This window comes from Amborella trichopoda, chromosome 5, assembly GCF_054954075.1.
Source record: "Amborella trichopoda isolate Santa Cruz 75 chromosome 5, AtrichopodaSantaCruz75HAP2 v2.0, whole genome shotgun sequence".
NCBI classification, from domain to species: Eukaryota; Viridiplantae; Streptophyta; class Magnoliopsida; order Amborellales; family Amborellaceae; genus Amborella; species Amborella trichopoda.
The window spans coordinates 3,235,933-3,248,009 of NC_142340.1; the positions used below are offsets into that span (position 1 = coordinate 3,235,933).

Consider the following 12,077-nt stretch of genomic DNA (forward strand, 5'->3'; position numbering starts at 1 on the left):
TCTATTTTATATTTAACTATAAAATTTTGAACTCCAAAATTGTTCAAATCAAACATATCTATAAATGCATGAAAGTCTTGAAAAATAGACTGTTCAAATAATGTATTGAAGGTTGTTCTATATTTAAGCTTAAAAATATCTCTTTTCTCCATATGTATAGATCTCGATGTTGTGATCAACAATTAGATGTTTTCCCAACGTCAAAACAACCTTTTTTAGGTCCTTTACGGCATATTTGGTTCACGTCAAATTGTTTTTAAAAAATATTTTTATATAGAACAATTCTATCGGTAGTTAAGTGTGGAAATATTTTCATACCATTTGATCTTAACGCATCTTTTCACACCAATTGGCAACTAATTGATATAAAAAAAATTTCACACTTAACCACGTGAGAGAATTTTTTCATATCAAAATATTTTCCGAAAAACAATTTCATGCGAACCAAACGTGCCATTAGTTAAATATGAAGAAAGGAAAACATGTCCAACATTTGTTTCTTTGAGTTCCAATATCAGATCAACAATCGAACACAAAGATCATACAAAATCAAATGATGTATGGAAAACAAAACCTTTTCAGTTTCACATTTATCTCACAATTTCATGTATTTAACTGTGATGATACCATTTCACAGTAACTTAGAGCCATATTTCTTCATTATATTAACTCAGAGAGCGACGTGCGAGCGCAGATGCATTCAAATCTGATAAGCATTACAGATCACTTTAGATAGAGAAAGAGAAACAGAGAGAGAAAACTACATATATTATAGAGAGAGAATCACCCATTCAAAGACCCTTGCCCAATCTCCACAAGCAAGCTTAAAAGAGCCTCACACATCTCCTCTGAGCCTCCCTCCACCTCCAAACCCTCATCCTTCTTCCTCCTCCACGATGAATACACCATCCATGCATGGTCAAGCTTCCTCTCCGGCCTCACCACCACCGAACCCGGGACCTCAGCATCCCTCCGCGTCACCAGCCCGTCGCTCGCCTCTCCATACCTCAGATGCAAATGCAATGAGCTAGCTGCCATGGCAGCAGCAAGAGGTATTACAACAGGGAGCCTCTTCTTCATGGGCTTGGGCTCCTCATAACTGCCGTCAAACTCTTCTCTCTTGTTGAAGCCCAGGCCCAAGCCTGGTAAGGGTAAGGGGAGCGAAGGGAGTTCAGCATGGGCGATATGGGACATGGTGGCCAGAACACTGGGGGCAATGCTCACTTCAGTGTGGAAGGAGACCAAGGGGACATCTGTGGGGAGGGTGTGTTTGAGTATGAAATCCTTGCGCTTGTCGTATGTCAAATCCTCTAGTGCCTGCATATCACCCTACATTGTGGTACAAGAGTGAATGCAATGCAATGGAGAGAGAGACAGACGTGATCATATATATATCCTCTAGTGCCTGCATATCACCCTACATTGTGGTACAAGAGTGAATGCAATGCAATGGAGAGAGAGACAGATGTGATCATATATATATATATATATATATATATATATATATATATATATATGTGTGTGTGTGTATGGGTGTGGGTGGGTGTGTATATATTAGATGGGGTTTCTATGAGACAACAGACACATATGTAAATATGCGTTCCCCCTATACAATCCATCTTAAAGGACTTTTTCTTTAAGATTTTTATCCAAATTATTTGGGATTCATGATCTTGGCCAAGGTGATCATACATATGAAAAAAGTAAAATTTCATATTCTTTTGCATCGTCCATATGTTATTTTCATCCGGTGCACTTTACCTAACATCCATTTTGTAAAATGGACGTTCATGGGTCAGCATGCTCTTGCATCCATGACTCACATACAACTTTTCCTAAATGCATGTTATTGAAAAAAAAGAAAACAAAAAGAAAAAGGAAAACAATAATTGGATGATACCTTGATTAATTTGCATATAACAAGCTCCATAAGCCGTCTTGTTTCTACATCGGCAATTTGACCTTCCCTCAAAATATCAGACGCAATTGGGCTGCCTCCATATGGGCTTTGGACCAAAGCTAACCCTGCAACTTTATCCTTCAACTCAGACCAGTAAAGGGATAATGCAGCTGCTGCATCAACCCCACCTTTGCTGTGGCCTAACAATAATACGCGCTTGCCTGATCCCCAATAAAGTTCCTCGATGTATTGTTTCAATTCCAAGGCATTATGTTCCACTGAAGCCTAGTAATTACAAGTTAAATAAAAAATCAGAAGATGAGAAAACCCCCATAAAGTATTTTGCTTTGTTTTTATGGTTTATATTTGCTTTAACACTTAAACCATGATATTATATTTTTAGATAGAGCAGTAAACTGGAACAAACTAGTGGAAATAGAAGAGACACCGCAATTTTACCAGCAAAGGGGATCAGGATACCATGGTTTGAATGAGAAGAAACATATGAGTGGTTTCTTTTATGATGTGTGGAGATCTACCTCAATTTACTGATGGCCCAAAAGGCTACATGAGTTTTTCTGGTTTTATGCCTTAGAGGGGAAAGGTTCAAATTTCAGACTTCTTTGGTTTTCACGGCAAAAGAACACATCAAACCCCTTGGTTCACCAATGTCGTTTTTGTGTAGGGGACACATCAAAACAATTATTTAGGAAAAGACAGGAAAAGATTTCAAAGAAATCAATTTGGTTGTAAGAGGCGCGGTTTCGAATCTTGGAGAACTTCAAGGGAGGCTATTAGAGGAGGTTATCGGCCACCCACACTCGATGGCTCTAATCATTGAACTTTGGATCTTGATTCCTAGATGCATGTGTTTTTCATGATGTTCTAATGTTAATCTGTGATTGATTATTCAATAATATGTGCGCAAGATACACTCACAGACCTACAATTATGACATTAATAGAATATCAAACATATAAAGACCAAAAAATAAAACATACACTATGGGGTTTCTCAGTGCATAAAAACCTCCAAATCCCCATTTATACACCCTTCTCCCCCATTATAATATTGGCCAGTCTCATACTTGAGAGGGCCACCTAGCATTTTTTTAATCCTGACAAATAGCGATGTGCGTCTGGAATCTTATGTGATCGTCACATACCAATAAAAATAAAATGAAGTTCTATAGGATGACTATAAGACCAGCCGCGGTGTATAGGATAGAATGTTGGGCGGGTAAAAAAGAACATATCCAGAGAATGAGTGCGGTTGCGATAGAAAATGTTGAGATGGATGAGTGGCAAACAAGAAATATAGAATTTGGAATGAATAAATAGGCAATAAAATGAAGGAAAGTAGACTAGGTAGTCTGGCCATGTGCAGCGTCGACCTAGAACAGCATCAATTGGGAGGGGTGACTTGATTCCAGTGGGAAGATCTAAAAGGGCAAAGGAAGGCCCAAAAAACATGGATGGAAGTAATGAAAGAGATACGGTGACTTATAGTCTGACTGAAGGTATGGCCCTTGATAGAGCAGAATGGCAAAAAAGGATTTGTATAACTGACCCCAAAATAGTTGAGATAAGGCTCGGATGATGATGATGATTTCAGGTGATGGTTCATTGCTATTATTTTCATTACACTTTGAAAATAACAAAAAACACTGCAGCATCTTTTGGCATATAAAAAATCCAAATGAACCAAACTTGTTCAAATCTTAAGGAATTCACGATTGATGATCTATCTTCATCAAAAGTCCATGAGCATTTCTGCGCATAATAAGAACTTCATTTGTGTTGGTTTCAGTCACTAGGAGTGCTTTTCAATCATTTACTAAAGTACCAAATATCATTTCTGAAAGCATAATATGGCCATACCTCACTGTGGATCTTTGCAATATGACAAGCTAGACCCATCTTTGAGAAGAACCTTTTGGTGTTCACAAAGTACAGTGGACTATGGTTGCTGAAGAGGCCTAAACATTTCAGAATCATAAGCCTAAATTGAATGTGATGCACGGTGGAGAAGCATGATACACTTTAGAAAGGGAAGGTACATTATAACCAAATAAATTATAAAAAACCATAGTCCATTGGGCTCACGATCAAAATGGACAGTATGCAAAGAGAGTGGAACATGGATCACCATTGGAATAAGGGACTGATCTGGTGGTCTTTCCACTCTCGTCCAGCATTTAATTGGATGGTGATGAACCCAATGGAGTATTAGTACACCAAAGTACATTGGACAATACGATACTCTTTGGAAAGCAAGGAACCCTCACCTGGAATTAACAAATAAACGAATGAATTTGGCAACTTGTGTTCACCATTCCTGACATTCAAGAAGAGACAATTTTCTATAATGGTCAGGCAAAATTGTTTAATTTCATGTCTTTCACAAAGTAATAAACAAATAGGAAAAGTCTTTTCCTATATATATATATATATATGTATGTGTGTGTGTGCGTGTGTGTGTGTGTGTGTGTGTGCAGTTTGTATAGAGCTGAGGCTACAATCAAAGTAAAGCCCACATTCAAATAGTGTCGAGAAATGTGTTCAATACTGGAAATCTTTGTGATAGCATTAAAATATATTTTCACTTTTAATTATAAAATTTAAAGCTTCAAAAAAGTGTAGATCGAGCGGATCCATGAAAACTTGAAAATCTTGAAAATTGACAGTCCAAAAATGCGTTACAAGAAGTACTATTTCCAAAAATTGAAAGCCATTTGAGGATATTTGGGCATAAAAACAAACCTCTTCTAGTGAAATTTTTGAGGTGGGCTTTAATGTGATTGTTTAGAGCCTCAGCTCTCTCTCTCTCTCTCTCTCTCTCTCTCTCTATATATATATATATATATATATATTTCAAGGAAACATCTAAAACAACCAAGCGTAAGAATTTGCACATAGGGAAGAATATGGTGCTATGGAAAAATCCAAAAGACCCAAATAGTAATCTTTTCTGCAGAATCATAAAGATCTCTCTGAATGATAGAATTGCCCATGGCAACTGAAATAATTATTCCCTTCCAAAATATAAAAAAAAATCTGACAAATTTCAAGATTGAATGAGAATGAGGTCCATCATAAGATGTTCATATTTTGGAATGCCCCTGACCATAACCTTCCAATCATATCTGCCAAAAAACGAATAGGGTTTTGAATAAAGGAACTCCATTCTTCTTCCCAAAAGAAAAAAGACCCCGAGAATCAACAAACCTCTGGTTTATTTCTCATGTATTAAAGTAAATCCCAACATTTACTTAGCAATAAATACTGGGGGTTTACCATTTGCACTCAAGATATTGCCATCAGCACAAATGTTTTTGCTTTTCCAGCTCAAAAAATGGGTGGTAACATGTAAAAAAGGGCTAGCTAGAATTTCCACTGATGTACTTGATTACCAATACCAAAAACATGGGTTCAAATGACAAGCCCCTAGATTCATTGCATTATTCTTTTGTGGATGAAAGGATACAATTAACTACATAAGGAGGTGGTAACAGATTCCACAGGAGGACCTCAATACAGTAAAGGACAGCAAGAAAAGTGCCCAGCCACTACATTGCATGCTCTTAAGTTCTTCAAGAGGGCAGAAGCCTTCAAGCCTGACAACAATAAGGCTTAATGTGCATATTTTCGAAATAATAGTACAGGAGTTCTGGTCTCTACAGGTGCATTGTTAAAGAAAAATGACAGCAACCAGAAATTCCATAACCTAATGGTGTATATCCTGAAGTGATATTTTTATCATCCTATTATCATAAAAGCTTGCCATATAATTTGACATGGTTTAAAGATACCTAATCCCATCAAGCAACTCCATGAATCGATCAGTACCATCCACAACTGGGGGCATGCCTGCCATGCGCTGCAACCACCCTATATCATCAGTAGATCCGCGCAATGTCTTTTGAACACGAGAAATGAGACTGGAAAAGATAAAAGCTATCTGATGTTATAAGAAAACAAGTTCAACAAATAAAACAAAAGAAGAATGGTAATAATAATAATAATAATAATAATAATAATAATAATAATAATAGTAATAATAATAATAATAATAATAATAATAATAATAATAATAATAATAATAATAATAATAATAATAATACTAATAACAATAATAATAATCATAACAATAATAATAATGATAATAACCTCACCTGAAAGAAAACTATATAAACTCAGTGGGATCATCACCGGTCCAATAAAATGAAATGGACAGTGACTAAGAGTCAGTGGGACCCACAATGAGGTCATTTCCTTTCCTGGTGGATCCCACTCTCTCACCTTCACCATCCTTTCATCAGAGGGTGATGCCCCAAATTAATATGGTCAACATTGACTATTGGATTATAGCATACTTCCCAAAACTCAAGATAGAGAAGATTCTCGACAAATATGAAATCTGAAGATATGAAAAGTACACCCCAAGTACGCGAAGCGACAGCAATTTAAACAATTTGATAAAATACGTCCTTTGCTCTTCATAGGGAAGACCACAACAAATTCAAGCAGTTACCTTCGAACTCGATTGTGGGTCCGTCTCACATGAATAAATGAGCATTTCAAACAGGCAAATGCCAATTTCCAAGCGAATCTGAATCCAAAAAAAGGGAACATCAACCTGCACTAAAGCACCCCTCATGAGGCCATAGGAATCGAATTAAACTTCATTTACAGAATAGATACCCAAAACATGCTAAGCTAATATAGCCACAATGAAAGAATACTAACATCATCAGGCTCACAATTGTAAAACACAGATTCGATATTTAATGGCAGAACATGATCAATCAAAGCAATCTACATCAGAGTCAGAAAGGCATAGAAGAAAGCTGCAAACAAAATATCACCAAAAAAAATTATTTTTAATAAAGACAGCATTTTAGTACAAAATTAGTACAGAGAGAAAGCATTTCAATACAAAATAAGTACCGACAGAAAACCCAAACACCTAGAAAGGATGCCAGGAAGGTGGGAAGAGGAAAAACGCTTCAGCATTGAAACCCAATTAAGTACCCATAGTGCCAAGAGGCAAGTCCCCATGGGAACCCAAAAACATGGATTTGAAGATGCACATGTCCTCAAAAAGAAATAGGAGCTTCACTAAACCAGTCTAGTAGTGCTACAGGAACTGCATAGAACAGGTTGCCACATTCAATGCCCTTACAACTTCAAATAGAAATGTCAACCCTAAACTTTATAAAGTAATCCCATCAAATGACAAATAACCCCCATCCAAAAATAATTCAAAAAAGAAGATAACAGACATTTAATGTCTAAATTGTCTTGAAGGTTAAGGCCATCCCTTTCTTGGTTTCATCTAGCATTAAAACTACGATGATCAAGAGCAAAGCAATTTCAAATGTTATCTTATCTCTTTAATAAACAGATTTAGATACTGGCAATTTCATTGAAGACATTTATATTCTCTATGAAACATCAGGAAGTGCTAGGGAGTACCATACCCTTGAAAAATGGAAGGGTCGCTCCAAAAGTTACGAGTTGATTCTACAATCTGACCATTTGTATTTACAGAGGAATAGTACCGATGATTACTCTGTGTTCTCTCAGAGACCGGTGGGCTACTCCTACTGGATCCATTGATTCCAGAAGAAATTGAACAGCCTGCCTTAGATTCATACTCGTTACATAAAGTTCTTGCATGCTGTCCAGAAAGTGCTGGTGCAGGTTCTTGTCCGGTTTTGCCGAGATCTCTATACACAGTATCGACTGCAAAATAAGAAGTCCTACATAAAAAATCAATTGGAGAAGTGAACTGTAATGCAACAAACTCTGGGAAAGCCATCGTCACTGGGTCATCACCATCAAATGAAATGAATGACAGTGACGGAGACAGGGTGGGATCCACCATTGCAATCATGTCCTGTTCTGGTGGATCATGCTCTCTCACCATCACCTTCCATCATTTCATTGGACAGTCATGATCCCAATCAATTATAATTTTATACAGCTTACTGGCCTATAGGACACATCCCATCGATGAAAAGGGAACTAGATACACTTTGAGAAGTCAGTATAGTTCACCAAAGAAGATAAAAAAATGGTATTCATCAATGAAGTTTGAGTGTGCAACACCAACCAGTACGCAAAAGTATATATAAGCTTTGGGAACATCTAGAAAAGGAGTTTCGATCATGACAATGCCTCATAATAATGATTTTAAGATGGCCAAGAACTTCGACAAAATCTCACCAATAAAGTTACTGAAACGTTGACCAAGATAAGAAGATACAGCCGCAAGACAAGAAGAAGATTCATCAATGGATGAGCTAGGAGAAGGCAAGATAGAAAGTCCTTTCGAGTTTATCACATCATTCACATGAACCTGATACAAAGAGAATAAGTTAAGTGGCTAAGCCATGGTTAAGGGCAATATTTGAGTCCATTTGTAAAACAAAGAATATACCATATAACAGATAAAACTGACAAGATAACGAGTTGCAGAAAGCATCCTCTTTAAAATTTGAGAGGGAAATTATCAATTTGTATACATGTCTAAGCACACTCAAATACAGAGCATTTTAGAGAAGAAAAATAATACTCTTCCAATGGACTGGAAAACCCCATACTGTTGGTGTCATCCCCATCTGATGAAGAAATGGACACTGCAGAATGGGAAAACCATCCTGGGGGTCACATCTAGTTCTGCTGGGTCTCCCTCTCCTTCATTGCCCATCATTTCATTGGAAGGTGATGGTCCCAGAAATTATGGCTTTCCACAATCCATTGGATAGAGCACTTTCCATCACCACAATCCATTGGATAGTACACTTTCCATCACCACAATCCATTGGATAGTACACTTTCCATCAGCACACATCTAGCATGAAGACTACAAATGCTTTTGAGTGAAAACCAGTTCTATCAATGTGAACTCCCACTCGTAAAAAATCAGCTAGGCAACAAGTTCCTACTTGTAAAAAGTGCACATGTATGAAAAACATAACACATAAGACAATTTTTATGAGAAGTAATTTTGAAGGAATACAAAAGTCATATTTCTTGCATTAGAGAGAATGCAACTCGCTATTATCCTAACTCTTTTGAAACTGTCAGGCAAAACACTTCAATAGACCACCTCCTGCAATAGAACTCTGTTTCATACAAACCACAATCAGAAGGTACAAATTTAAAAAAACAACTGATCCAAGTATATTGAAACTTTGGGTGAGTTTGCAATCAAAAGTCCCAGAACATCAAAAAAGCATCCAACAACACATGATATACAACAGGCATTGCCATGATAACAAGGATATCACAAGTAAAAACAAGAAACAGAAAGGACGGAAGCATATTTCCACAAAGAAAATCCTGAGACTTCAAAAACTCCACTAATCTTGAAATTCCAACAGAAAAGAAGATGTTACTGGAGCAAATGAAGCCCAGTGGTTTGCGCAGAGCATGTAATTCTTCAACCATACAGAAAAAAGCATATATGCACCCATCCACAAAAAAAAAAAATTAAACTCACCTCATAATTCCTTTCATTGGCTAGTTTTTCATTGAGGCCATAGTCACTTGAGGCAAACCCAACCTACAACAAAGCAAAACAATTAATTAACATATATTTTACAACACACGAAAATAATTCAAATAAAAAACTATCCATAGTACTCAAGAACATACAATTGAGGTGGTGGTTGATATGTCCTTGCTAGAACATGCACATTCCATGGTTCACAAAAAGCCTAAAAGAATACAAAGCATATTTGGTTAGATAATAATCACAAATACCATTTGTTCATGAGGTCAAAAAATTCTAATGCATGATAATCGATATTATGTGGTAAGTATATATCCTATTTATTTATGCTAAAATAAGCTATTGAAACACATTTTTTAATTAGAAAGACAGCGGAAAGAATGAGATAGCATATAAATAGAAAAGGGAAAAAGAAATTTACATATTATACTCCAAAAGAAGAACATGAAAAACCAAATATCATCATCCAGTCTCTACAATTCAAACCATGTTGCTCACATAAATGGATCCCTAACACCATCTAACTTAGTAAGACATTGAATGTGTCAAAGTAAAATTACAAATAAATGATACTTACAGTATGATAATGTTTCCAAATGCAAACCATATAGTCTCCAGGACATCTTATGGGAAGTTGGGACCGATTCACCCTGTCAAAACCAATCTAAGACAACTCAAACCCAGGTTGCCACCCATGATATTTCTTCCGAGATTCTTTTGTACCACAAATCTGAATTAAAAAATTGAAGATGAAGGTGTACTTTCATTTGTAGGTTACTTTCCACTAATTCAATGATAAATCTTTCACATTATCAACCCCAATATCATACTCACTGCTCACCCGTCAATTCAAACGATTGATAAATATGCAACACTTGAATATTGAAAGTCCCATGGTTCTGGTATTGCATCTAAGGAAGCTACTGAATGCACAAAAATAGTACCAACAGTAAATCCCATCAACGTGGCACTAAGCAATATTATGCAGATTAAAAGCAAGCACTTCATGTGAATACTAGCCTAGAAGATTAGGAACAGACTTTGATTCTCTAAACCATGTGACAACCAGCTCTATGGAAAATTTTCACCAATTAAATCATTAGCCTGAATATAGGTAGTATGCTATTTAACAGAAAACGTGAGAAGTGGATGCCTATTAGTTATTGAGAAGTGGTATGTCCAACTCTTCCTGGTTGTAAGCGATGAGCATGCACTGTTGGACAACTCCTTCAAGCCAGTCATGGCAAGGGGGGATATGGAAATGCAAGTTGGAGCACAGATGCTTAACATGAATTGCCTAAGCATTGCTAATGAATCACCACCCGTCAATATATTCTAAGAAATCACCGCAACTATATTACCAAACTCAATCAAACCCAACAGCACTCGCTACAAAGAAAACCAACAATTCAAAGAGACAAAAAGTGAATTACACAGACAAGTGAATAAGGTCTGGATTAAAAAAATTAAAAATGAAGGCGCAGAGAAACATAAAATAGCAGATGATCTGATGGATCCAAATATAAACAGGGAACCTTTAAAAATAAGAAAAAAAAACAGAAAAAAGTAAAAACTACCAAAAAGAATTCAGCCTAAAAATCTGCGGCCACCAAAAGCAACGAAAACCATCATGGAAAAGGCGATATGAAGACATGCCCAACAAAAACAAAAATCAGCAACAAAAAAAAAACAAAATAGAATGACCCACAAAGAAAATCAATAAAAACTGGAACTTTAGATATGAGTTGAGCAAAACTAACAGAATGCGATCATTTTCCAAAACCAATACCAAGTGCAACACCTACCAAAATCAGGAAATGCAATATTGGGCTCACAGTTAATAACAGCTTTCACCAGATCAACAAATCCACAAATCAGAAACCCAAATCCAAAAACCATGCAAAAAAAAAAACAAACACCAAACTGACAAAAACTGAAAAATCTCAACAACCCACAACAGAATGCAGGCATGAGCAGCACATGCAGCAACCAAAATCACACAAAAAGACTTACAGTGACAATAAACTGAACCCTCCATTCCTCTAGCAGAAAACCCAGATCCCTTATCAACTGAATCCTCCTCGACTCTATCAAAAAAACCCCAGAATCCCCTATCCCACTAATTTTCTACTGAATTCTCCATCCCTCTAGCAAAAACCCCAGATCTCAAACACCATCAATTTGCAGGGCCAGATCACTAATCAAGAGGAATGCACAATTGCACATATCTTCTTGATGACAATCACTGTCAAAGAGCCATGGTGTATAATAAGCAAAAAGAAAGAGAGAAAAGGAGTGAGAAATTAATGCTTATTAGTTAGTGGCTTTTCCCTCTTCCAAGCAACAAACCATATCCATCATTATCCACTGCCCTTTTTTCCATGATTTGGCCCACCTGAGATCAGAAAGCCCCATTTCTCTTGGACCCATGTGCCCTAAGGATCCGGGCTGTGCACGCATGTGAGGTTACGTACCAAGAATTTTGGGTCCCCCCTTTCGAAAAAGTCTTCTTTCTCCTGTTTAGTCTATCATAAGTATGCAACGGCCCCTGGTCCAAAAGCTCACACACGAGTGGGTGTGGGGTAGGTAGTGAGGGCCAAGATGGGTCTAATTCAATCCAATCTCAACTGGCAACTATCATTCATGGAGGGATCTC

The 12,077-nt window shown here is 36.9% G+C and overlaps 1 protein-coding gene across 14 annotated transcripts; it reads right to left on the reverse strand.

Moving 5' to 3' along the window:
- Nucleotides 1–561: 561 nt before the first annotated feature.
- LOC18443376 (uncharacterized) lies at nucleotides 562–11,718 on the reverse strand. Of its 14 annotated transcripts, none has more exons than XM_088866884.1 (13): nucleotides 11,435–11,718; nucleotides 10,263–10,344; nucleotides 9,999–10,071; nucleotides 9,565–9,626; nucleotides 9,410–9,472; nucleotides 8,131–8,263; nucleotides 7,383–7,647; nucleotides 6,434–6,538; nucleotides 5,712–5,779; nucleotides 4,188–4,237; nucleotides 3,781–3,878; nucleotides 1,901–2,185; nucleotides 562–1,329 (listed from the first exon to the last, which is right to left on the reverse strand). In XM_088866884.1, exons 8-13 carry the CDS (start codon nucleotides 6,476–6,478, stop codon nucleotides 784–786), a joined length of 1,092 nt encoding a protein of 363 aa, XP_088723010.1. In that variant the 5' UTR covers nucleotides 6,479–6,538; nucleotides 7,383–7,647; nucleotides 8,131–8,263; nucleotides 9,410–9,472; nucleotides 9,565–9,626; nucleotides 9,999–10,071; nucleotides 10,263–10,344; nucleotides 11,435–11,718; the 3' UTR covers nucleotides 562–783. The 14 variants fall into 14 exon arrangements, 12 of the variants coding, with proteins under 12 accessions (XP_088723010.1, XP_020528744.1, XP_088723007.1 ...); XM_020673085.2 differs by having other exon boundaries at nucleotides 5,712–5,840; XM_088866881.1 differs by having other exon boundaries at nucleotides 5,712–5,840; nucleotides 9,999–10,151.
- Between the last annotated feature and the right edge of the window lie 359 nt (nucleotides 11,719–12,077).